This window comes from Nothoprocta perdicaria, unplaced genomic scaffold (assembly GCF_003342845.1).
Source record: "Nothoprocta perdicaria isolate Ctin4 unplaced genomic scaffold, notPer1 scaffold_212, whole genome shotgun sequence".
Lineage (NCBI taxonomy): Eukaryota > Metazoa > Chordata > Aves > Tinamiformes > Tinamidae > Nothoprocta > Nothoprocta perdicaria.
The window spans coordinates 691679-719571 of record NW_020455339.1 but is presented as its reverse complement, the minus strand read 5'-3'; the positions used below and the strand labels follow the sequence as shown (position 1 = coordinate 719571).

Sequence of the window (27893 nt, the reverse complement as noted above, 5' to 3'; positions counted from 1 at the left end):
ATGTGCATACAGTAGATAGTTTAAGCTTAAGGTAAGCATTTCTTAATAATGACTATGAATTATTCCCATTCATTTCAGTTAATTGCACACCTAAATATCTAAAGAGAGGAGCCACTGTGTCACAGAAGGCAAATAATCTGTATTTTCTCATTATATTTAAGAAGAAAAATATATTTATAGAAAAAAAGAAATAGCAAGTAATAAACCCTCAGCAATCAAACTCTGTGATTTATTTTGAAGTAAGAAGTGTAATTCATAGGAAGTGTGAATAAAGCAAGAAACACAGCATACACATTTTGTTCCTACACTGCTATTGCCAGCAGGAATTAAGTCTGAATGTGACACAATATATTAACAAAGTCCATACCTTTGTCACATGTTTGATTGAACCAACTATGAGATTTCGTCGACGATGTTTCATGCCTGGAAGATCCCAAAGGAGATCCAGGACTGTTTCTCCTTCTTCTAATACGTATTTCCGACCCTGGAAGTTTGGTTTCTCATAAAATATCCAGCTGTAATAATAAAATCATGAACCAAATAATTGCTGTTAGATAAAACTGTCCTTATGCTGCATATTTGCCAAGAGCTCCTGTAAAAGCTCCTAATCAAGCCCACTATGTGCCCTTTCTTACATCATACCTCAATAGCAGAACGTGTAGTCATATTCATTTGGGGTAAATTGGGAAAATTTATTTCTGTGCTTTAAAAATAAAACATGTATTTCCACCAGGATATAAAATAACAACTTAAAAACTGAACTGTACGCAAAATAGCTTAAAAGCCTCTGCTAATAAAAAGACTTTTTCACTAGAACAATTATATTAATCAAAAATTTAAAAATATACATTATTCAGTGTATACAATATACACTGCATTAGGGCTAAAACATACACATGCTAATGACTGCATTCAGCATTTTGTAACAAGAAAAAACAAGTATGCAGAAAAAAGGAACATACAAAAAAAAACCTAAAATTTTAATGTGCTGTATGGATGCTACATACAAGTAGCAGTAGCACTTGTATGTTTTATAGTCCTTTCAAAAGAGCTATTGTATAATGGAATTCAACTGTAAAAAAAAATTTGCTTTGGTGTACACATACATCTAGTGATGATTATGGCAGCATATGGACTCACCACTTGAGGCAAAAAAATCTAAGCTTATCTTTGGTTCTGTAAGAGATGTTCTGTTTAAAGCCAGTTCCCCTGAAGGAAAAAAAATCTATTTCATGCTTTTTTATTGATATCACTCTAGTTATAAACAAGGAAAAAGGCATTCTTACAGATTAGATGTGTGTTATATATAGAAGAAATGAAAATACAAGAAAAACACACATATGGTGTTTTGGAATGATTTACATATGACCTGCATTTCTTACCATCCTCTAATTATCCTAAGTAATGCTCCAATTGGAAAGATCCAGGATGTGGTATCTAGCACATCAGAATGAATTTCTTGTTTACTTTTGTCGCCATGAATGTCATAAATAATAATCTGAAACAACACACAATGCATATAATGAGGGCCCATTTCAACACACAGGGTAGACAGTTAATTTTTACTTGGAATAAAACCAACTTCATTTTGTGCTGAATCAATTCATGTACCACACACTTTCCTCTTTTATGAAACATGAACTACCACTGTCAGTACTCTTATACTCAYTTCTCATTTTATAATTGCATTTCATTAGCATGTGCAAACATATGCAGCATTAAAATAAAGAAAACTAGACTAACAACTTCAAATACTTCCCATTTAGTATTTTTGATATGATGAATTATTCCAATCTTCCCATTGATCTAAGTGACAAATAAATTCTGCTCACCTTTCCTGGCCTTGGATTGTATTTCAAACTTGCCCTGTCAATGAAGTTCTGAAATTAAAAGGATATGGAAAATTAACTATTAGCATATATAACTATTAGCTATAACAGTAGCACACAATATAGACAGATTATTCTTGGTCCACTATTCCTATAAGAGTATGCCCCTTTTATCAGTAGAAAAAAAGAAAAAAAGAAAACAAAATAAARCAAACAAACAAAAACCCCACAAGATTTGTATTGCTGTCACTTAAAGATAACAGAAACTAAAGAGTTTAATAGAGTTAATCAATCAGCAGAAAGTAAGAGTTTGATAGGAAGGATTTCTATGGAAGAAAACCACCTCTGGAAACGTTATCATCCCCTTTCCAGCGTCTTAGCAGCAACAAAGCAAATCCCCCCAAACAGAACAAATCATTGGCAACATCAGGTAGGAAGACTTGCTTCTTTCCCTGCACATTGGGTCTATGCAGACTTGCTCATTCCTAAATGTAAGAAGAATGTTTCTATCTCCTCATCTAACTTTGGTTTAAATAAACTAAAAAAAAAGGAATAATATACAGAAGGAGCTAGATTACTTATTTGCTAACTAAGCTATAACTTACAGAATTTGTATGGAAAGAATCAAATAGCCCAGTCAGCAGACATACATATTCTTGGGTAACATAGCTCAACTAACCTCAAAGGGGAAGAAATGAAAGACAATAACTTTCATAGAAAAGTCAAGTCTGTGATTTTCAGCTTGAAATGTCATCAGCATGGACAATATGTGCTTTGCTGTTACACATATTTGCAGTTGTACACGTTTTCCTGTTACAATTTCTATTTATATACATCTCCCTTTTCACAATTCTAAGCTACTCTTTCATCCGTGTGCTGAATCATAGACAATATGTCTTTTAAATCATTCTGTCAGAAAACTTTCTTTTAATCCATGATCTTAAACAATATTTGCCTTAAAAGGGCTGGTCACTTTGAACCTGAGCTAGTCACTTGGATTCCTAATATTATACAACACGACATCTTACCGCTGCCAAGTCTCCCAGTTTTGGCAAGGCATAATCCTGGGACCMGCGACTCTTGGGCTGCAACATATCCTGCAGAAGGCTTCCAAACTGGGCTCCCTTCTCCGTGGAGTAATTTCTGGCAGATTGCAAATATTGGTAATACACGCTTGTAGAAGAAAGCTTTACAGCAGCATCAACTTTCTGTGAAACTGCCTCAGAACATGTTTGACTGGGAAAAGCAGCACCTGGAAACACTTCTGGCTGCTCCATAGAGTTCAGCTGCTCTTTTGAAAGGAAAGGTGTTTCTTCAGGAAACAAAGACCTATTTCGGTCATTTGACTGAGAGGCCGTTTTTAAATTCCCTGTCCACTGGCTGGACACACATTCTTCTTCGCTGTTAGCATCAAGAATATTTTCTCCATAAAATAATTCCTCTTCCTCCTCCTCCCCTTCCTCCTCCTCTTCACTAAGCTGAGCAGTAAACTGCAAGCGCTCCGAAACGGACTGAAGAAGGGACAGCACAGAAGAATGGTCAGTATTATCTTTAGATACCCCGCTAGGAAGGCCTTCTGGTGACACATCTGGAGAGAGCAGGTCTTCTTGGGAGCTGTCATCTTCATATATGGGAGACAGGGAAAAAGGATATATCCTGTAGCGCTTGGCCTCTACACTCAGAAAGGACTCTGAGCTACGGCTCTCCATTGCTTCATTCAGTTTGTTATTCCTTTCATAAGGATGGGCTGGTTCATGGTTGCTCTCCGCTCTTTCACACATCAGGAGATGACCTATGTTATGTAAAGACAGGTCAGAAGAGAGGGAGCTGGTCTGCATCTCATCAGYGGACACAGATTTGTTCTCAGTTTGAAGAGCATCTTCATAAATTATGGTAAAAGAACTGTTTTCTCTCTGTTCAACTGGTGGAGAGATGGACAAAAGATCTGATTCCTCCAAGTCATCACTGCAGTCCAAGACATTTTCTTTGAGATGACCATCTTTTTGCATGTCACCATCTTCCTTTTTTACCTGCTCTAGAGTCTCATTATCTTGGGCAAAGTTGAGATGATTTTCCCCTTCACCATCCTCTCCAAGAGCAGGCAAGTCAGATGCAGTGGACTGTGTATTTAATCCAACATCAACCTGTGTTACCTCACTTGCTCCTTCTGCCAACTCTTCTTTACTCTCTGCCTTTACATCTTCCAAAGTTGCTCTTACTTTTGCAGATACGTCTTCTGCAGCCTCTCTTTCACAGGGCTCATACAGAGTTTTCTCTGCAATGCTTTCCAGAGAACTCTGAGGACTGCTTTTGTCTCTGGATTCACTCTGCATGCTCACATCTTCCTCATCACGCATAAAAGACGACACATTAACATTTACAGTTGGCCGCAACGTGCACTCTGGCRTATTTGTACTATTGCATGAGTCTATTGAGTGCAAAGGCAGAAACACCTCTTTAGCCACAGCAGCATGTTTATTTATCAAAGGTAAAGGCACGTCAGATTTGCTAGTGGTTGCCAATACTCTATCTTTGCCACAAATCTCTGTGGCAGTCATATTTCCATATACCTTTTCAGTATTCTCTTTTGCTACTAGTGTAAGGTCAGATTCTGGCTTTGCTAAACTGCCATTAGAAAGAAACCCGTTTGTTTGGCATGTAAATATATTATTTGGTATTACTTCACCTCCTTTGTGGTAATGTACACCATTTTCCATACTATTTGGCAATGAAGACAAGTTTGAGTAATTTGCTTTTTCAGTGCTTCTACTTCGAGCCTCCATTTTCTCTGTTGTTTCTTTGGTTAATTTCTGTGTTTTGGCAGATAATTTAATATCTAGATTTAAAATCTTTGGAGTTTCAGCCTTAGGGTTAGGCTCAAGCTTTTCAGAAGGCTTTCTATTCTCACTGCCTTGCCATTGATTGGATGTCAGCTTTTGTTTGGCTGAGTTAATAACTTCGTCAATTATTTCTCTTGCTTTCAGTGCCAGTGAACTATGTAGGTCAATTTTATCAGGGATGTAAAAAGGAATCTGTTCATCTTGATTATTTGTATCAACTGTTTCCTTTTCTTTACATGAAGAGGAGCTTCCTGCATGGTTCTCATTAAACTGCTCTAATGATTGCACAGCTGACTGGATTTCTTCTGCTTCCAGCTGTACAGTTCCCATTTGCTGATCATTTAGAGCATCCAGATTTATTAAACTATCCTTGCTCCCACAAACCTGGCAGACACCAACTGCTTGTTTTGCTATTATTTCTTCTAGAGCCAAGTGTAAAACTGACTCCACTATTTCCTCAGCTTTTTTAAATAAAAGAGCAGCTTCTTGGAATTTGGCATGTTCTTGCCCTCCCATGTCTGTATCTTTCAAAATTTTCGCAGAATAGAGCTCATTTGATATTCTATGTGAAACAGCTGCTTGATTACCAATTTTAGAAGAGGTTTCTGAGACAGCAGGAACATGATTATAATGAGCCACCTCTTTTATGGTATTTATCCTCACATTCTCGGTACAGACTGGCTCAGATACCACTTCCAAAGACTCTGAAGGGCAGATAGGTGATGGCATTTTCTTTGTCAACACGACACCATCAGGCTTTTGTGCAGGGGATGCAGTCTCTCCCCCATCACTGAGTTTACGACTAGGGGAATTACTGCTTTCCTGGGCAACCCTCAGTGTTTCAAGGGCAGAAGCAGGAAGGTTGCAGGTTTCTTTGGATGGTGAAGCAGCCTTGGGGATGGAAGCTCCCCACAGGTCTATGGCAGCACCAGAGTGATCAGTTTCAGCTATGTTAATGTCAAATTCTACAGAAACATCTGGGCATGTAGCTCTTGAGTCTTCTGGGCAAAGTGGCGTCTTGGTCATCTTGTCCTCAGGGATAGTTCCTCTCGACTCAGCAGCAGGAAAAAYACAGCTGGATTGGCCATCCTGTTCAGAAGCAGCAGCAGATGTGGCAATTTTGTCATTTTCAGAGTTAGTGGCAGAAGGTGTTTTTTGATGGTTGCCAGATGAAGAATTAAGTAACACAGATGATATTGCAGGCTTACTACTGTTATCAAGTTTTGAAGAAGTAGTCATATTAGCTTCTCCAGAACTAGATGAAGAGTCAGCAATGTCACCTACATTAACATCTTTTTCACAGACAAAAGGGCAGTGCTTGGTTAAGGGCTTCCTTCCATGTTTCAAGGCAGAATGTGAAACCTCCAAAATTTCTTCTGAGTTGGACATATGAGAGGAAAATTCAGAGACGTCATTGCTGGACTGAGAAGGAACAGGAGCAGTCTCAGATGTACCAGCTTTCCTTATTTTAGAAGCAGCAGCAAAAGCATCATCTGTCCTGTCAGTGCTGATTAAAGGCCAAAGTTCACTCTTTGCTGTGTCATTTTCTGCAGGTACAACTGTTGTCTTGGGAGAAATGCTTTGAACAGTTTTAAGGGAAATAGCACCAACCTCACGGACAGGAACTGAGTTTCCTGACAGGCTTATCTCTGCAAGCTCATGGGATTTGTTCTTCTCATCTTCAAGATCAGGACAAGAAATAGTATCTCTCACATCTTCTAAACTGGCTTCTCTTTCCCCTGTAGCTTTATTTTCAGATTGAGAGCTAGGAAGATGAGAAGCTGAGCAACAACCTCCAGTTCTAAAAGACAACTCATAAGAAGCAGAGAGAGGTGGTATCAGCTCATAAAAGTTAGAGTTCAGACTTCCACACCTGTGAAGGCAAGATGATTCTTTGTCAAGCTTTTCTACTATGGCCTCAGGTGAAACTTTCATTGTTTCAAACTCCTCAGTTTCTAGAGGAGATAAATCAGACTGTTCTGCACTAGTATCCTTACTAGTATCCTTGTCCACAAAGATTAATTGATGATCATTTTGTATATGCATGGTTTTCCCTAGTTCACTCAGTTCTTCATTTCTGGTTTCCCCGTCCATGACTGCATGTTCATAATTTTTAACAGACGCAGCTACAGTAGTTGGGTTACCTGTAGCTATGCTCCTGTCTACTCGGCACTCCTTGCTAAGTGAAGCAGGTATTTGTTCATCAAAAGGCCGATGCACAGCAGAAACAGAGCCTTGTGGATTTTGCCCACTTGCTACAGTTGGCACAATTCTTTGTGCATCACTTTTGCTAGCATCACTATCTTTGTTTGCACTATCTGTACTTTTTTGAAATGCAGTGGTGGAGGAATGAAGCATTTGGATATTCAGTGTTAGATCTAAGGGGCTCACTGTTTGATGATTACAGCAATATTCTCCTTCTGTCTGCTGTAGTTGACCATTTACTGTTTCTCTTTTTGATTTGGATGAACGAAAACCATCATTCTGCATTATTTTTTCAGATTCCTTAGTACTTCCTTTGCTACAATCAATTTTTTTATCARTGTTAGAAGGAACATTTTCATCTGCCTGAAACTGAGCGTCTGATTCTCCTGGCATTCCTTCTTTTTCCATGAAATGATTTACAAGACTCATTGTAGTGGAATCAGTACTCTGGCAAGTGGAATCGATCAGGACCTCTCTGTTCCTATCAGATGACAAAAACGAATCTAGTGAATACGTCCTCTTCACTCTAGTTGTATGTAAAGCTGGTGTGTATTTTAAATCCACTTCACTAGATAAATCAGTAGATGAAGCTGAGGTATTTGCAGTTATTTCACGTTTACTGCCACCTAAGCAATGCTGAGACTTTTTCAGTTCTGTTTCAATGGTAGAAGAATTCACTGGGTCATGATCTTCATTGTCTTTACCCTCAACTTCTCCGTTTTCCTTTAATAAATGTCCTGGTTTTGAAGACACTGTYATCTGGATTTCTCCATTTTCTCTGACAAGGGAACCATTCCTGCTATCAGTACTTTCTTCTCTTTCAGCCTTCTCTGACTGTTTTTTCAGTAGTTGCCTAATTCTTGCAGAGCCTCGATATGTTGCATAGGTAACTGCAGGTGATTCTGGTTTCCACTGCATCTGCCTGTAACAAGAACCATAATAAGCACAAACAGACAGAATATCTGAACAGTTCGTGTGCTGTTCATGAAGGTTAACACAGACTGTAGATTGAATTCAGTTCTTTTTTTTCTCTTTTTCTGYTTTCTAATAATGATTTGCACAACAAGTTATACACCACACTATCTTCTACTGAAGARAGATAACTTAAATATAAGCAAAACTGCACACTGCTACAAACAACTTCCATCACTTGCTTTCTCCAAGACAACTGAACTCTTGGTTACAGACGCCACTGCAAGCCAACATTTGCAAGGACAGAAATGAACATTCTTTCTTGAAGATGTTACACCCTATTAAAGTCTGCCTATACTTCAACTTTTTTTTTTTTAACCCCCTTTTTTTTTTTTAACCCCAATAATGATCATTAAAAGCACAGAACTGAAATTTGAATTTTTACCCAGAGTCTCAATTCAGTAATAAATAAGAGGAGTAGCAGAACCAAAGCACACATKGGGAAAAGAAAGGACACAATAGGAGGATGCTTTCTGAATGATAAGGATCAAGCGAAGATAGTGAATGAAGATCAGGTAAGAAAGAAAACTTTGAATACTAGGGAAAAAAAAAAAGGCCTGGAAATGTCAGAAGGAATTGATAGGCCAAGATATTCATCAGCCTTAAATCTAATAACTAAGAAAACTAATACAAAAACTAATGAAAAACAACAAAAAAACAATGGAAAAGTCATGCTCCTGCTCCTTCACTGCCCATCTGATGTAGTTAGCAGAAGTTCACAGCCTCTTGCTATCTTTCAAATTTCTAGAGGAACAAAGTTACTTTTTCTTAAAATAAAAAGAAACAACAAATCCTCACCTTCCTTTTTAATGCTTCTCCCATCCCCCTTTTCTTTTCTGGCTAAAGAATATTAGCTAAAAGTGGGCAATGACACTCTGAATGTGAATGACACCTTTTAGATTTTTCACATTAGAGAAATGCTCRTGCTCAGATGGCACAAAACTCATTTTTTCAGTAGTTCCCACCTAAACTAAGAACAAATTCTTTCCAACGCTTCTACCATCTGACTTTTACTTCTGTCTTGGCCACATGCAGCRATTCACCTTTCTGGGTAATTGTCATACTCTCTTCAGAAGTGTTTTTCTTGAGGGGAAAAAAAAAAGGCCATTCACTAAAGCAAACTGACTTGGTAAAATAAATCATTTTGTTTCTTTGAGAATCACTGCGTAACTACAACTTAACAGTSTGTGTGGATTTGATTGTAACCTTTCAGTACGTACAGAAGAGCATAACAAAGGAGTGGACTTACCATCAAAAATAGAATCTCTTTTGACCTAGGTTTTATAGGTACAGATTCTTATTTGAATATAATTTTTAGTGGGGATTTTGTACTACATAAAATAATAGCTGCAGTCTCTCCCGGTGCAGTATTTGGACAAACAAAAAGAGGACAACTGAACCACAAGCAGAATTATTCATATCCACAATATTAAAGCAGACATACAAACACTCATCTATACACTCATTTTACTTTGCCAGGTTTATTTTTGGCATAAGCCCTGATGAAGACTACAGCAGTATGTCAAAAAAGGATTTATACGCCAGGTATATTAAGTTATAGAAGAAAAAGGAAAGTCATGTACAAACACCAAGTCTCCAAAGCACTTTCATTTGCCTTTATTAAATGGATTGTTTTGTCTATAATGAAAGCTTCTAATGGAAACTTCTGTCAATATTGGGAAAAGACTTCTGAAAGCCCCAGAGATCCTAAAAATACTAGAAGAAGAAAACATTGGTTGAGTTCTATCACACACTAAATTCCCTCCGCACCAAACAGCCGAAACAAAAATGAATCTTAAGGACACATAAGATCTGATCATCCTCTCCCTCAGAAATACCCTTCCTACATAATCTCTCCTCCTACAGTGAAGTTGCAATGGGGTCAAAATGTCCTGAACAATCAGAAGGTTTCGCTGTCAAGCTTTTACAAAATTAAACCATTTCTCCCATTCTTTGGCCAACCTTGAAAATACAAGGCAGCATACAACAGTCCTGAACAAATACTGTATTTCTTTTAAGAAAATGAACAGAAGATAGTATGTTCTGGATACAGAGCAAACGGAGCGCACACAGAATACAGTACCCATTCCTTATGAGGCTCTTGCAAAGGAAAACAGCAATGCCAGGTGTTTGAAGGGAACCCAGTAACAGCATTGCAGGGGATTGAGTGCATGTTTCCACCACAAGCAAGGTAATATTTTGAATAAACGGCTTGACAACGATCATTTTGCACTTTCATGCTGCAGTTGAGCTTTCCTCTCATGGGCAGCAGGAAGAATTCAGAATTTATCTATAAAGATATGCCAAGAACTGGGGTTCCTTCTGCCTTCCCCTTCACGTGGCTGGGCTTTCCTACTCTCCTCCTTCCTCTCAGCCTGCTCCTCTTTCCCTGAGCTCACCCCATCCTCCATCCCCTCCACTCCTCTGCTCACGAACCTGACACGATCTTCTCCCGGAGGAGGCTACTTCCTTCGGCAGTTAGTCACGGCATGACAGGAACGGCTTATCCCGGGAGCAGGCCTCGTGCTACAGCGACGCTCCATCAGCATCTCCTTCCACACAGCTCTGCTGTCCTACAAACCTGCCTCTACTGTTGTTTTTTTGCTTTTCCTCCCCTGAAACGAAGTGACCTCTCTTCCACAGACATGGCAGTTGAGGGATCTCTTGACCTTYGATCAAGAATCCCTGCTCAGGATGTTCTACAACACTTTTGCCAAGAGGCCTTTAATTCCCAGCTCKTTCCTTTCTAGGGTATGTGGAGATGTTTGCGATCTGAACCACTCACAGGCAGTAACAAGATGTTTAAAAAATGAAAACTCATGTTCATACACTATAGCTGAACTCAGTTGGCTTGCTCTAAATGCTGCTCTAAGTCTTATGAAACACATTTAGAGGCTTATAGTTCCTTCTCCGGGCTGTGTCATACAAATCTTAAAAATGTCACCAGAGACTTGTTTCACAGGCATTTAGAGGAACAATTCACCTCTGATCATGCAAGGGCTGTGTCATTTCAGAACTTACCTTAAAAACTCTTTGGACACAATTTTCTTTACAGTTCATGCAAGGATACAGATGATAGCCTGAGTAACTCGTGTGTAGTTCTGCTCCGTATTTCAAATACTGGGAGATTCCTTCTTTCCCTTCCTCAAGGGAGGCTATTCAGTTCCCYGTAAAGCCTAAATTCAGTTTCACTAAAGACTGCTTGGCAGCAACAAGAAAAGATGTCAAGACAAATTATTTAAAATCTGCCAAGATTCGGTGCTTGTAGTGATTTCTTCTATTTCAGAGAAAAACCTATGAACTACAAAGTTCAGAAAGGGCCAAAGTCAAGGAGGAGAGGAGGGCATCTTCTGACACATCTCATGTGACAGACATCTGTGCAACTTGCACAGAAATTGGCATTAATCATAAAACAAGCTTGTTAGTTTGGAAGCCCAGAGGCAGAGGAAATCTGCCTRCTCCAAATGCCTCATCAAAATGCATCCACAGAGCCTACCATTATCTGCATCTTTTTCAAGAGTATGTTGATGGCGACCCCTCAATCTCTGTATTTACACTATACAATAAAGCAGACTGCAGACATCCCTAGACTACTTCCAAGCGGAGCCAGGAAGATCACACAGCATGATAGGATGCTACACGGATATAGCATCCTGGACCCTCTGGCAGAACAGCTGCCTTTGCAGCGTATGGCATCCAKGCTAGAAAGCCCTCACACCTACCTTGACACCTACCACTTGCTTGGCTTCAGCCTCCCCAGCTCCTACTGCATCCTTGTGTTGGTAGGAGAGCACAGCTCCTGGAAAGGTGGGCTTGGTTGCTTCTGCAGCACACTACACCTGGTTCTCCCAACACATGCAATGGCCTTTTCCTCACTCTTCATGCATACCTCACTCTTCTAGGTATGTTTTCTCCAGCCCTGGAGTCTAACTTTTTCAAGTGCACATGAGCACATTTCTCTGATCTCCTTTCATAGACTGCTCAGAAATAGTTCAGAGACCAGACAGAGCTGCAGACTACTGGCTGAAAACCACAGTTTTAAACCAGTACCTCTTTTGTGGTTCCTGTCTATTCTTCCCTATTTGAAAATTATGTTATTGTTTCTCATTTTAATTTTATTCCACCTAGCTTTTTCCTACTGTATATTTAACTAAAATCTTTCATCTTTTTTATTACTATATTAAGGCTCTTTGTCTGGAAGAAATTATCTTAAGTCACTTCTTATTCAGATAACTGTTTCCTGTTGTCACGTCAGGTTTTCATAAATGGAAATAAGTCTTACAGAAAAAAAAAAATCTCTGCAGAGTAACTGAAAAATTGCCATATATGACTTACATCAAAGAAAATGATTTCTTTGACAGAAAGGACAGCTCCACGATTTAAACCTGAAGTCTGCAATAACTAGTGTTCTGGGACTTTGCGCTGCTTAAACCAAACTTCGGACCTTCTGAAACATACAGTGATTTGCACACCACAGATTTTTCAGGTAATTTCAAGCTAAGGCTCCATAAGGACAGTTTAAAGCTAACCACAATTTTAAAGAAAGCAAATACTGTTTCTGTGACCTTGGAAGGAATGTTTTTCCTTCCCCTTGCTCTTCATGGTACTGCTTCTTTATGATCTTCATGTCTGGGAAAGCAATTGTATTCTAGATTTGCTTTCAGAAACAACAAAAAGCAGATCACATTTAGAATCTGGATGGCATACAGACACCGGATCACAGCATAATACAGGCTAGAGAGGACTATGGGTTGTCACCATCACAATCCTCCTGCGCAGAGTGGGGCCAAGGAACTTAGGGCACTTGAAGCCTTGTCCTGCTCTGGGCAGCCTCAAGGATGGGAGCTCCACTGTCTCCCTGGCCATTTGTCCCCTTGTTTGACCTCCCTCATGGGGAAAATATGTATCCAAGTGTCAGCATATCCCATTATCCAGCTTGTGCCCATTGCCTCCCATCCTGCCAGTGGGTGTCTCTGACAGGATCCTGCCTCTATCTGAACTCGGCTATCTCCATGAGATAGTGGAGGACAGCAACAAGGTYACTCCTTGGCTTTCCCTTCTTGACCCAATCCCCAGCCTCTCCTCAGAGGTAATGAGGAATTAAAGCTGGGACRTGGCTGTACCTGCAGGCAGGACCATACCTTTGGCCATGTTCTGGAAACAWCACAGTTTTGATTCCAGCATGCCTGTAATAAAGACTGCACTCTCCCTTTCATGTCCACTGCTGCTAACAGAAGTTGGGCAGATGGATYAAAAGGAAATTACACTAGAAACTGCATTTGGGCATCACTCAGGTGCGACAGCTAATCCGAGGAGACAGCAAAAAAATGATCCTGTATTCCAGCTGTCTCCTTAAAACCGGGCACCAGTTATACCAGGGCACTATGGTCACTACTTGCTACCGCAACAGCAGCAAACACGAAGGTGTGAAGATTAAGCTATTATTGACAGRTAACAGCCCAGGACACCTGGACAATTATCCTGCATATGCAGAGAATACCTTAAATGAAGATGGCTCTGTAAAAGCTGTTTCTGAGAAATGTTTGCTATTAATTCAAAACTACATTGCATAGTTGAATATCCTAATAAAAATAATTCAGTGGAAAAAAACAACCCAGTTAATTAGTTTTCAGTTTAATTAATTTAGCTCAATTTTGCATCATGCATGTGTTATGAATCATTCTTAAACTAAGAAGCTTTCATCCTTTAGAAATATTTAAAAAATTGCTTTCATGCCAGCAAAAGCTTTACCTTTGGGCCATGTCCCAGCTCCAGGCAGGTCTGCTTTCCAGCAGGCAGGTCTGGGCCTGTTTTTCTCGCATGGCAGATTCCCTAATTTACCCCTACTTTGAGAATGAGTCGCTTAATCCCAGCACAACATTTGTCTTAAACTATCGTCTGATCCACATAGGCTTTAGCTCTAGTCAAAATTTCGAAGTCTGAGCAGTGCTAAAGTGCAGCTTGTTCAAATTAAGCTGCGTATAAACCTATGGAAAAGGTTTAAGAACAACTTTAAGCCTTCTGTTTTTATTGGAGATGGACTTCCATGGAAGTTTAGGAATACCCCCATCACTGCTGAGGCCCCCAACCACAATTCACCAAATGAATGAGTGATAGGGTATCACCAGCCTGATCTTTCCCAGAGACAGTCTTCGAAAATCAATTTAGCTGCCCTAGAAGGGTTGAGTTCTTCCCAGTTTATGCCCTTGAGAGCGGCAGCAGCCAAGGTTCAGCAGTGATTCTCCATCCTGTTGAGCACCAGCAAGTAAACAACGCTGCAATTTTGTGGGTAAGAGAGGAGCCACAAGCTCCAGCAAAACAGAAATCCCTACATCCCTCTTCTCCGTATTTCYCCACCCCAAGATGTGCACCTCCAACCCCACTGCTCCTTGTGCCATTCAGGTGTCTCTGTAGCCAGCTGCATCAGGGAATTATTTGGACCAAAAGTGATGRATCTGGCTTAAAAGCACTCTGCTTGCCATGTGTGCMGGCCACCAGCAGTCAGKATCAGCTGGGGTCAGCGCTSTGGCTCTGCTGTTCCCCACAACTACTCCAGCATCTCCAGCATCTTACTGTCTYCAGCAGGTCRAGGGARGTGATCATCCCCCTMWACACAGCCCTGKTGAGGCCACATCTGGAGMYYGTGTCCAGTTCTGGGCTCCCCAGKACAAGAGKGATGTGGAGCTGCTGGAGAGAGTCCAGCGCAGGGCTACCAGGATGATCAGGGGCCTGGAACATCTGCCCTATGAGCAAAGGCTGAGGGAGCTGGGCCTGTTCAGCCTGSAGAAGAGRAGGCTGAGGGGGGACCTGATCAGTGTCTATAAATACCTCAAGGGAGGCAGTGAGGAGGAGGGGGYGGCCTCTTTTCAGTGGTGGCCAGCGACAGGACTAGAGGAAACGGCCACAAGCTGAGGCACCAAAAGTTCCACAGGAACTTGAGAAAACACTTTTTGACAGTGAGGGTGACAGAGCCCTGGCACAGGCTGCCCAGGGAGGTTGTGGAGTCTCCTTCTTTAGAGATCTTTAAAACCCGCTTGGATGCCGCCCTGTGCCCCGTGCTCTGGGTGTCCCTGCGTGAGCAGGAAGGTCGGACTAGATGATCTCTAGAGGTCCCTTCCAACCTCAACCGTTCTGGGATTCTGTGATTCTACGATACTCCCATGCCCGTGTGCCACCAAGACGTGGAGCAGGTATCTCTCCTATCTCTGGCAGACTGCACACTACTAAACATCTTATATGTAACTATATTTACATACTATGAGAATCCTTATACATGTTTCATTATAATAGATGCGATCAACACAGCGTTCCCATTATTACCCAACAAATACTATCAAAGACGTACAGCCATGGCTATGCTGTGTGTATCCTTGTGGTTTAAGAAGTTCAGATCCTGCCAAAAAATTGTGTCTGTGCAGGTTATCACAGAGAAGGACAGGGCTCTGATCATACAAGAATAATTTGGACAAATTCCCCACTCAGCTACAATATTTGTTAAGAATTACTTTGGAAAGACTATCACTTAGAATGAAGCAATTTAGTTTCTATTCATTTACTTATGATTCTCTGCCAAAGGGATTTATTGAGAAAGATGAACCCTGCCACTAGTGACTGAACTAAAATCAAAATACATAAGTTATCAGACAAATTAATGACAGTATTTGTATATCACCATGAATTTGCACCTGACCAGAAAAACAAAGCTGAATATGAATAAAAGTGTTAACCAGAATTATAAAAGTCTGAAGGATTTTATAATCTTGATTTCTAAAGGAGACAAGTAAAAGTCCACAATTTTGACGAGATTTAAATGGGAAATATTATGCAATTAGATTTGTAGCAATGAATTTTCTAGACTTTAAAATCTGCCAAATCCTCACATGAAAAACAACATCCTGTAACTTTGCAATTTGCCTCTCCTCCTGGCTACCTCTCTTTTTGAATGAAATAGTTTGCAGTGCTCTAACTAAACTATTGTTAGAGCTTGTCTAGTCAGAGGGTGTAACTTTAAAGCAAACTATTTTTGAACATTCACTCTTGAAATCATTGCCTTTTGTCTTCTGGTCACTATGAGGAAACCTTTGCTGATGTATGGTGCTTTCTCACCTCCAAGTCCACAATGCTTATAATAGAAAAGACTCAATCAGAAGCTGAAAAACACTTACTATATTAAAAATGCTTTTTACCTAAAGACTTATTTGTAGATTAGTTAATATATTTAAATGATATTCTACATAAACAGTTTATAAAATTAGTCTCTTTTCCATAAAAKCCACACTTACTTTGCCTCAGAAAATCTCTTTATTTATCAATAGCAAAATGGTACTAAATCAGATCATTTTTTAAATAGAACATAGAAAAATTCTAACCATACTAAAATTTAGTCCTGAAAACAATAGCTTTTCTTAATATTCAGACAACACCTCATCAACCAACCCAAATACCCACTATTCTTATCTTACTTCTGTTCTATCAGTAGTAGAGACTGATAGCCTATCAGTCAATAATGTATTTTGATCAGTGGCTCTGCCAGTTTCAGCAAAAAGCAGCAACTTAAATAGTTTATCAAATTTGATTATCAGCAATCAAGCTTGACCAGCAGTCAAGATTTATAATCAACAYATTTAGAGTAGTACAACTTTGATTTTCATCTCATCAACCACGTGCAACAAACCATGCAATAAGCTTTTGTTTTAYTGAACTTCAAAACAGCCAGAGCCCTTCATAAATGCTATTGTTAAGCATTTTATTACACACAGCATCCACTTATTGTTACTGGGGGCTGCCAAAAAACAAAACATGTACTARCAGGTAGGCAAACAGCAAGCGGTCAAAAGAAATGCAATGGCCCATTACTCATACTTTTTTTTTTTTTTCCTGCTATATGAAAAAGACAAAGGACCCAAATTGTTGCAGTTATTCCCTGCTGCCTGTACAGCACCTACTACCACAAACTGTGCTCTTGAGAATGCAGCAGGTCCATGCGACAGGAAGCCCATTTCCAGAAGCTTCAGGGAAACTTCAAAGCCAAATTGTTGCTCATTAATGAAAGGTCACTTATATATAAGTGAAAGAGGTTTATTATTAGGGGAAAGGAAGATAATGGGTGCAAGACCACACTGCAGATTTGAAGTCTGCTGGGTAAACTCTTGATCTCACTTGATGGGACTGACAACAGTGAGAAATTAAAGAAGCAAAGTGCATCCCCTGTGTTTTTCTTTTTGTTTATTCGTTTCTTTTTCCTTTTCTTCCATCAGATCTATTATTAGGGCTTATTTCAACAACTGAAGGCTGTCTTTAAACGTCATTAAGGGGCAGTGCCAAGGCCAAAACTACTCTTGCATTTTTCACTTTTATTCTGAGCCCTCAACCACTGGGGACTATTCTACACAACCTGACAATCAATCCTTGGTAAGAATGAGATTTTTCCACACTTAGTAGAACTTGTGCTTTGCCTTTCAATGGCAACTCTTGACATTAGTTTTACACCTGTGTCAATCTGGTGAGCTTTAACATAGCTGATCACTGTTCAAAACTGTATCCCGTAGGTTTTCTATTTGGCATTAATTTCTGAATCTATGAGTACCCTTTATCAAGTACCAAATCCATATATATTACATATAGGGTCTTGTGTGCTTGATGGAATGGTTTTATGTGAGTTAGACTGCAAGGTTCCCCTGGTTTTGGAAAGGTGATTCTTTGCGGGGTATGACAAGCTCTGGGTGTCCCTGCTTGATCAGGGGGACCTCTAAAGGTCCCTTCCAACCTCAAMCATCCTGTGATCCACCATGCCAGACCAAGGGAAAACTAGATACAGCAAYGTGAGGCTTAACTGGATCAACCCTCCTCACTCACTCTCAGTGCTGCAACTATTATATCGCTGCCCACAGAAGTTGTTGCCCAAAGACTTTGTTCAGTTGATCAGTTTTGTCCCCTGTGCTTGTCTTCAACAACCAGCCTCAGTCCGGATTAAAGGATCRGAACCCCTGAGCACAGGACCACCCCTCAGAGTCAGCCTGCCAGGCTGATGGAGAAATAATACAGCCTATACCTTTTGTCCCTCACAAACACATACTCCCCAGGCTGAGCTCACAAATTCCTCTTTCCTTGGCTCAAGGCCTGGAAACTTGAGTCTCTTCCAAAAGCTGGGCCCCACACAGAGGGCAGAATTAACCTCGGCCTACASGTCGGAGCAGTCTGATTTCCTTTTATTTTGCAAAATATTCCTTAAGCATATGAGGTTAATAAAAGGGGCCTCGGTAGAACCTGCGACCATCCAGTAGGTTTGTGGGCTTTTCTGAACTACTCTAATGGAGATTAAGCAAACCAGTAATTTTCCTTTTTCCACTTACCTTTGCAACCTCTCTCTACAGCAGATAAGCTCTAACTGAATATTTAACAGGAGTTTAGAATTAACTGAAATTCATTCAGAATGTCCCACATGACACAAGAAATAATTAAAAGATCAGTAGCACACATCTGCAGTGGTATTATAGGTTTGTAAAATTGTAGGCTTCAGCTCGTGTCTAAATTAAAGGTTACAATCACCATTTAACCAATGCAATCTATGGGGCCTTTGAATATATGCAGATCACTAGCACAACACCCCATCTCTCTTTCAGGATGCTATCCTTGAGAGATTAGCAGAAAACCATTTCCCTTCCCTTCATGGTATCCACAGACCATCCCGTTTCTTCATGCTACATCTGTTTCCCTATTGCACTTTATATGATTAGCACCCACTTCTAACTACTTAGTACTTTTTGCAAAGCTATCTAATCAATGGCCTGCCATCAGGAGCGCTTTCATAGTTTAACTGTGCCAAACGAAAATCAGTTAGTTAATATTTAGTAAAGAAGCAAGTACTTAACCAGAAAACTGCTCTATATCCTTTAAACTTTCATAAAGGAGAACAAAGGCAGCACAATCATTTCCATGGGAGAAAAAAAGGCATCCTTGATTTAATCTTCTAAGAGTGAACAGTGAAAACCTTTGACTCATTCTCATTTTAATTCCTTTTTATCGATTTCTTCTAAGCAGAATTCATTTAACATTGTGTATTTAAGCAGAGAAACATAATAAAAGTTGCACAGAGACTGTGTAACCAAAAAGCACCAAAACTGACCACTTACCTATTGTACTTAAACATTTCAAACTATTATTAAACAGTTATTAAACTAGTTTAAAATAGCTGTTTTGATGTTTGCCTAATTCCACAACATCTACAATGAAAAAAGCTCCAATTCTACAACTTAAAAAAGACTATTTCTATGGAAAAGATCTAATTTATGCMTCAACTAAATCATTCCAAATCACTAATAAAAACATTTAATACGTACTTGCCTGATGAGAAGACAGATAAAATGTACACACAAAAATCTGCACTGCCTTGTCTGTTATCTACAATAGGGGATAACATTAAAATACAGTCAATTGAAAATACTTATTGCAACTTTGATTTAAATAGAGCCAGAATAACTCATGAACTACTTGCACAAAGACGACTGCTTTACTGAGTTCCTACCCTTATATTTCCAAGTCTGCAAGCTTTTTTTTCCGTACACAACTTACTAATTCATATTATTTTGAAGACGAATTCAGGAGAAGCAAAGCCTAGAGAAGATGGAGAGAGGGTCCTATCAACAGGTACAAATACCTCAGGGTAGGATGTAAAGAGGATGGGGCTCAATGGTGGCCAGCAACAAGACAAGGTGTAAKGGGTACAAATTGAAACACAGACAGCCCAGCATCTCAGCAGTTACTACTCAAATGTTTTGGAGAAAAAAAAAAGTAAAAAGTCAGAGCAGACCTATTCATACACTGAGCAAAGATAGTGGAAAACTGTGATTTCTACCTGGAGGGAAACAAGCGTGGCAGCTCCCYCCTCCACCATTAAGGAAAAACGGAGAAAAGGGCAAAACTGAGTTTCTGCCTGAAGCCCTTAGCCTTTTCTCACCCACTCAGCCTTTTTAGGCTTCCATTACTTGCTTAGTTCAGCACGCACCAAGCTGAATCCCCAAGACTCACATTCACCCAAATAGGTAAGACACTAAGGAAAGGTGAGGAGAGTGCAGTTTATAAGCAGCCCGACTTTGTTGGAGGAAAGAGTAAGCAAAGAGCCTGGGCAGAGGGCAGATTAACACTGTAGGCTACAACAGTCAAAAGTGTGGGGGGAAAGGGCAGAGAAGGAGCAAACACTGGAAAAGAAAGCAGAAAAAATTCTGAGACAGGACACAGAAGACGCTACACAGAGCRAAGGTAAAAGGGAAAAAAAAAATATCTATTGCCCTTGTTGACTAAAGCTCTCTTTGAGGCCAAAACTGCCTTTTATCGTACATCTTCCCAGCCCTGGGCATAATGGTGTGCAGCCTGGCTGCCCGTTTCCAGAGTGCACAACAGCAGCAGAGCCTGACTGATGGGGCAAGCCAGCCTGTCAGACAGGTTTTAAGCAGCGCACGGTTTGTGCAGGAACTAGACACACCAGTGAGCAGACTATGCTGAATAATATAATTCTGTTTCTACTGAATAATACATAATACGACATAATGCATTCTAGGCCTCTCCAGATAATAGCTGAAAGAAAATTTCTTATCAGCATTAAATTCAGTGAAGTGGCCCTGGGCGACAACACGGAGTTTCAAAAACGTCCTAGTCAGATGTGTGCCACCACACTAAGAATTCTTAAAAAAACTGGTCAAACACACTACCAAAAAACAAAATGTACTCAAGAGAACACAGCCATTATTTTTATAAATCACAAAGGGTATTTTTGGTGAATATACAGCCAGCTTTCATGCTGGTAGCATTGGTTTAGGTTCACTGGAATAGGTGCCCTTTCCCCTCTTGAAATCCTGATTCCTCAGCCTCAGGCTCTTTAACACAACGGTGAATAACAGAGGACCAAAATCATCATCCACTGTGTAATAGGAACACGCCTGATATGCAAAAAAAAAAAAAACCATTAAACAGCTATTCTCAGAATCTTTGATCTCCTAGATGGAGATAAAACACTTCACAGGCCRTAGATAATTTAACTTGCAATTACTTTTTGTTTAAAACTTAAATAACTCGAACAGTACTAAAAACCCAAGTAAATATTACTTACAGAGTCATTGTCTATGAGACTAGTTCATATTCTATAATGCTTCCATAAACTGGAAAGGCATCATACATATAAACACCATACTTAAGCTACTCTGGCTCATATGTACCCAAACTCAACATACTAGCTACTTTTGGAATACTACTATCTATGTTTATCCACGGTCAGAAAATAATTATATTATTTATACATATAAATATATAAAAATATATATGAACCTATATATATGAACCTATACATACATAGCTTTAATGCTAAAAACTATTAAAAGTTTGAAGTTTAAAAATATTAAACTAAAATGCTATAAATAATATAACACATAGCATTTTTGTTTATTCTTATTTTTTCTTCTCTCAAATATCCATTAATGTTCTTGGCACCAATTTTTTGGAAACCTTTCTTGGAAATATTACAGGATTGTTAAGGACGTACCGTGTTTAAGCTAATTGAGTATTTTATATAACCTTCTTTAGATGACAAAAAAGCCCAAAGAACAAAGGGAAACAAAATACCGAAGCAAAAAATATCAAGTTAAATGAATCATGAAAGATGATTTAAAAATGCAGAATCCTTTTTTTTTGCAGAAGTAAAACTACAGAACTAACGAGAAACAAAAAAAGCCATCAAAGACTCTGACCTTTACTTAGTCTATAATAATAGTGGATGTGTTTCTGAATATCTTATCTTTCCTTTCTTAACACTTCAAAGGGCTCACACCAACCGTAGGCATGGTCACAAGAGTTCTAGGAAAAGTTCATTAAAGTTCATTAAAATAGTATTTGTTTCAGTTGGTCTCTTGACATTTCTTTAAGGTAGTCATTACTACAGATTTCCATAAGCTCAAGTCATCCCAAATCATGTTTAGGAATGACAGTCAGCTGCCATATACTCAGCACTCGGTCGCTCTAGCTCTGCACAGACACTGTCATATTTAATATTAAAATATAAAACTTACTTTAGCACATCCGCAGATCGTTTCCGGCCTCCTTGTACATCCTGTGAGATATCTTTCCCAGTGTTGTTTAGGACAGTGTCAGCTTTATTTACAGAATCCTCTTTTATTTTAGCTGTAGAATTGACAGGCTGTTCAGTTTTCAGATTCTTTGGATGCCTGCCCTCCAGAAGGGTATTTCTGTCCTGCAAATCCTTTTCACATCTGTTTGGTTCATCTTGGAAGGTAGATGGTTTAGACTCTACCAAAGAAGATTTTGATGCAATATTAAATAAGCTTCCAAGAAACTGGAAAAAACCTTCTCTGGGCTGCTTGTCCTTATATGCTGTTTTGGTTGCAGGTGTCAAACTAGGAAGGCTATTAGCCTTTTTTAATTCCTCATGGATTTCAGAATTGCTAAGTTCTTCTGTGGAATGGTTCTTTTCCTCATTTTGACAAACCTAAAATAAATACAAGAAGTAGATAAAAAACATGAATCACCTTGATGTGTCCCCAAACTCCTTCATTCATTCCTAYGCATTGCATTCCTTTCTGCAGATTTGTAGTTTAAAGTAACCATTTKTAGGAGTTTTTGATCAAACTCCTGTACTCTCTTCTTCTCTTTGAAATGGACACCTGCCTTTATGTATTAAAAGTTCCCTATTGTACAAAACACACAAGCAAGCAAACAAACAAGAACATAAGCTCTTCTGATTTGCTAAACAGCTGCTGTGGAAGTAAAATATTGTAGGACAGGAGTAAAACAATCACTTCAGCCTGTAAAGGAGAAAAAAAAAGATTTTTTCTTTCTTATTTAACACAAAGGCAAATTCAGTATTATTTACTGTTCATCCACAAGGAAATTAGGACAGCAGACCTAAACCAGAACTCCAAAACAGGCAAACAAATAAATAAAATCCAGTCACTTTGAACAGTTCATACAAGGGAAAWCTTTCTTGAAAGATCACATAAACAAAATTGTACATTGACATGTAAGTACAGAGAGAGTTGATCCATTTATTGTACCTAAAACTTCCAACTTTTCTTAATAGGGTTAGCTCTCACTTGCCTGCAGAAAGGACACTCTCTGGTCATGCTGTGTGCACAGAGCAAGGAGAAGGAATTTCTGGTTCTCTCAGGGTACACTCTGGTACCACTTCAGGCATAACATAAAATCTGTCATACTCTAACTTGCTCAGAAAGCTGATACTCACAAACAAACCCACACATGGTTGCAAAATGAATACAGTTACAGTTTGCAAATTGTATAAATACACAAGACACTAGGTACACCTTTTACTCTCCCCCCTAAAAAACAAACCAAAAAAAATCCCAGAATTTGCATAAAAGAACTACATTCAGGTGCCAAGGAACAGTATTGCCTACCATCCCTAGTGACCTGGCATTGCCCCCTTGCCCAGCTTTCCTCCATCTCCATAGGCAATGGCACAACCGCTTTCACATCCATCTGCAGTCTCCTCCCATGCCCCATCTGCAAAGTCTGCCCMGAGTCCAGTCCTACACGTTACTTCTCCTCTACCCAAGTCCTTGTGACCTCCACATCAGCTGCTTATCGTCCCCCCTGAGAGCTGATTCTAATGGAGCCCTTCACCTCCTTTAAAGCACCTTTCCACCTCTTCCTTCAGCTCAACTAAGCATCTACCTCGAGGGACAAAGCAAGCTCTAGTCCTCATTAGTTCATACCTTTGGATTTCCTTAGCTTGAGCTTCCCATACTCCTTCTCCCAGCTATTCAAAAAGATGAATCACAATTTCACTTCACAAAGACCACATGTTAAAATCCTCTTTTTTTGCTTTATAATCTTTTTCTCCTAGGCCCAGGTTTTCCCATCCCTCCAAGTCTTCTCCATCCTCACACTTCATACTGGGTTCCCCAGTGGCCAAGGTTTTCTTTATTTTACTACACTTGTCATTTCAGTCCATTTCCAAACAATTAATTAAAACGGAATAAAATTAGCCCACATTTCCTTAGATAAAATCTGTTCTGCTCAACAGGACTTYGATGGGACAACATGAAGAAGAAATCCTGCAAAAACTGTGGCTGAGTCAACAATATATTTGGTTAAGAGTAATTGTAAGAGTAACTGTACATCCAACTGTAATCCAAGTTGGATTATGCCTACCTATCCTATCCAAGCAACAAGCTGCTACTTTCATTATCTCGTTAATTGTATCTCAATTTGGAGATATATTTGTTCCAAGCAACAAATAATCCTACTTACATGTTAACGGTACGTTATATGTTAACAGTCTATGAAAATTTCATTTTGATGATGAAAATAGCATGTTAACAAACACCTTTTGCATTTTGGGGAAACACCATTTTTTTCAGAAATATGCAAATGATATTTAGGGATACTGAGATAGTGGTCTGTAGTCTTCCAACATTATTTTGTCACCTTTTTCACACCAAGAGTAGTGGCGACAACTTCATAGTAAGTAGGGATTGGTGGTATGCTTTTCCTCCTCGGCTGTGTTAAAAATGGAATTGTTTGTGCAAGGACGGAAATACAATGGAACTAACTTGTGCTTCAGTAATCCATATAACCTGTACTTTTTTCCTTCAAATAAGTTGCTTACCTTAAACAATTGTATTAAAAACTGAAGGTATTCTATGCCCTAAAATCCAGCCTTTCTTCATCTTACCAGCAAAAAAATAACYCCACTGGCTTCCCCACATACTGCACTAATCAAGTAGAGAGGTATCACAAACGGATGATTAATGATCCTTTTAGTATTCAGAGATTCACCCCTTTACAAGTCTACGCTACCCCAAACCTACCCCTGGAAATGAGAAAGGAAGCCRAAGCCGGTGTAGCTTAGAGGAACACCGCAGTGCTGGTGGCTGGTGTCTTCAGCATTAGACAAACTACCCAAGCAGTAGGCAAGCCTTGGATGAATGTCTTGAACAATTAAGTGCATCCTGTAGAAACTAAGTGGTTTACATAAGGAAATACAAAACAGAAACAAGAAGAAAAYGGAATTCATAAAGTTTGATAATGTAGGAATGATACACTGTAACCAGTTTCACAAAGTTCTACTGTAATAGTTTCTTCCTTTATTTTGATTAATATCTCATAATTGCCTCCTACTACCTTTTGATTTAACTTTAAGGGAGGGAGGATATTCCTCCCTTGTTCTGTTCAATCACATAAACTTATCAGCTGTAGCTTTCAAAGAATATTTCAGTGCAGGAAAGTATATAGAAACCTTATTATTATCCACAAATATTGCTATTCTAGATGATTCATGCTTACATTACTAGATTTATATTAATTTCTACATATTAATTACTACAACACCGATGAATTTAACAGTATTAACTCCGGAAGTATTACGCCCAGTTAAACACTTTAGTGTCATCTCATCTTTATTCCTCCAATTTTTTTTAAGAGAAATTTCTATTCTGTAACTGTGCCTCCTGCCGCCTGCCCCCCACTAGGAACTGGGACTTCAATCTTAACTAAATCTCTCCATGTGATATTCTTCCTCAGCAGCTCTGGGACAGAAAGCCTGTAAAGGCAGTGCTTCTTATTTAGAAGCATAATTTATGTCCTGCATGAAAAGCTGTTTTGTAGTCTCTATTTACAGAAGCATCAATCTATTTAGTCTTTCCTTCCTCTTTAATCTTCCTTTCCTTACTTAACTTCTGGTAAATCAAAAGAACAGGAAGCTTTAATATGAAAGGGTCCTTCCATACCTTTAACTATAAATAGTCTCGCATAAAAAAGCCCTGAAGACCATTTACGCTATGCTTACTTTCAGATACATGTGTCTAATAAGGCCTAACACAGAAGCTATGCAAATCCTTCTTTCCTTCCTCAAATATAACTAATCCTTCTCTCCATACAGATTTTCCCCCACTGTTTTTGCCATAGAAGACAGCCTCAGCTATTGGTGTTTTATCATTTTTTCTTAATGTCCCAAGCACAATTTAAATCATTCTTTAAGCATTAGAGAAACAAAGAAARAAAAATCCCTGTTCTTGCTTGAGGTTTTAAAGCATGTATTTTAAGAAGATGACACACAAATAAATGAGACACAAGCACATGATGTGTAAATCCAGTAAGCCTTTACCAGAGCAGCAGCCATCAGCCACAAATGACTGAWGAATGCAGCAGTCTCAAGGCAATTCCTCAAGGCAGCACAAAGGGAGCTTGCACTTTCCATCTCCCATGCTTCCCGCCGAGGTTGTCTGCGAGGAAATSCACTAGCAAATGCTTTGTGAAAAAGAAAAGGGAGCAGGGTATAGGTATTTGTAAAAGAAATACCTTTCTMCATACAGGGGGTATGGAAATTGATTCCTTTCCCTGTGTAGCTCACTCTTTTCAACAGTCAGGGCTGGAGCTCATCGTGACAGGGCAGCTGCATCTGTGCCACAGCTCAGCAATGAGCAGTCTGATATTTAGAGCGCTGGAGAAGTACTTAYGATTCTGGTATTAGTTATGCTTCATCTCATCATTAAAAAAACAGTATCTTCCTGTCACATAAGCCTGAGCAGCTTCTCAGGCTTACCACACACAAACAATAGCTCCTGAGTGAAAGACTCCCAGGTATTCTTTAAGACCCTTACTGATGTAAAGGGAATTAAAGCTTTCCTGCCATGATATGGTATTTCCAGAATGCTCTTTTTATATGTGGACTGTCTTCGACCTTCTCCATTGTCTTCCCTTTCAAATTCTTTTTGAGGCTTCCTGCTTCTGACATGCGTCACAACGCTTTTCAAATTAGCTTTTATTTCTTTAGAAATTTGCTACTCAAAATTTCCCCGGAGAAGCCCTGAGTAACCTGCCTCGACCTCATGGCTGACACTGCTTTCAGGAGGAGGCTGGACTCGATGACATCCTGGGGTCCCTTCCAAAGAGAACTACCCAAGGAGCCTGTGAGGCTGCAGGCAACCAGACTGGGGTAGAGAGGAAACTCAGCAGAGTGTAAAACAAGATCATGACTTAAATCAGGCRACTGAAGACAGCAATAACAACGGGAGTTGCATCTATTGTGCAGCAGGGTGGGGTGGTCTCACCTTACTTGAGCAACCCCTGAGAGAAAACACCAACAGCAGGAACTGGGGTGATAAGCCTATGAYGCCATCTCTCAGTGGGGATTGCTAACTGAGCTAATTTATTGGTAGGCTACCTATGCTGCAGTCCACACGGGGCTGTAACACAGACATGCACCCACCAGCCTAGCTGTGCCCATACAGCGAGGCAGAGGGTGAACAGCTATGGGGGCTCAGCAGCACCCTGAGGAGAAACTGCTTTGCCACGTCTGCCCAGGACTTGATACAAGCTGAAAAGAGCAGCTCTGGCATTGCCTTCTCTCAGCAGCAGAGTGGCAAATGCTCAAATCGCCAGAGGTTCTCATTTGGYAGCGTTTATGTCAATCCACCAAGAATACAGTCTCTTTTATTGTCCTAACAAGAGAATGAAATGGAAACATTAACAGCATTAAACACAGTTCTCCATGAACAAAGAGTTAGCTTCCAGCCACAGCAGCAAGATATTTCAGATTTCACACACACTATGAATGAATACTCAYGATGAAGGAGAAATTCTAGGTAACAGCATGAAGATCTCTCACAGATTATTTGTTTTACTGCACTGGAAGTTCTTGACTCTGTATACTGAATGGATATGTTTGCACATTTTAACTAATACGAGTCATTAGGTGTACTGTGGTGAGAGAAGACAGACTGACATTAGAATTTTAGGATTATTGGTTGACACCAAGGGCCTTTGACAAGTCATTTAGTCTTAACACCTTCGTTTCCTCTTGGTGAAATGATCCTAACATTACTTCAGAATTTCAATTCACTAATATATAGAAATAATATAAAGTTTTGGATTAAAGTAGGTGTTGGTATTTGTGGTAGGTGTTTGTAAAGTACAAAGTTGCATGCTCAAACATTGCTACTTCAAATTCTGGAAAATTAACAAAGTTCCTAGCCTTAGCTTTACCTTTTGACRTAATTAAGACAATATAGGTATATTTCCT

General features: G+C 39.5%; 2 protein-coding genes across 2 annotated transcripts in view; both read right to left on the bottom strand.

The window, feature by feature from the left end:
* Nucleotides 1-310: 310 nt before the first annotated feature.
* Nucleotides 311-5260, bottom strand: LOC112946657 (very large A-kinase anchor protein-like). Its single transcript, XM_026038543.1, has 4 exons — nucleotides 2858-5260; nucleotides 1833-1880; nucleotides 1383-1498; nucleotides 311-515 (listed from the first exon to the last, which is right to left on the bottom strand). Exons 1-4 carry the CDS (start codon nucleotides 5183-5185, stop codon nucleotides 311-313), a joined length of 2697 nt encoding a protein of 898 aa, XP_025894328.1. The 5' UTR covers nucleotides 5186-5260.
* Nucleotide 5261: 1 nt separating this feature from the next.
* LOC112946656 (very large A-kinase anchor protein-like) overlaps nucleotides 5262-27893 on the bottom strand; it is a 43645-nt gene continuing 21013 nt past the window's right edge. Inside the window, exons 5-7 of the mRNA XM_026038542.1 lie at nucleotides 21904-22340; nucleotides 5412-7796; nucleotides 5262-5274 (exon numbers count right to left, since the gene is read on the bottom strand). Of these exons, the coding sequence (XP_025894327.1) occupies nucleotides 5262-5274; nucleotides 5412-7796; nucleotides 21904-22340 (2835 nt within the window). The remainder of the gene's footprint in view (nucleotides 5275-5411; nucleotides 7797-21903; nucleotides 22341-27893) is intronic.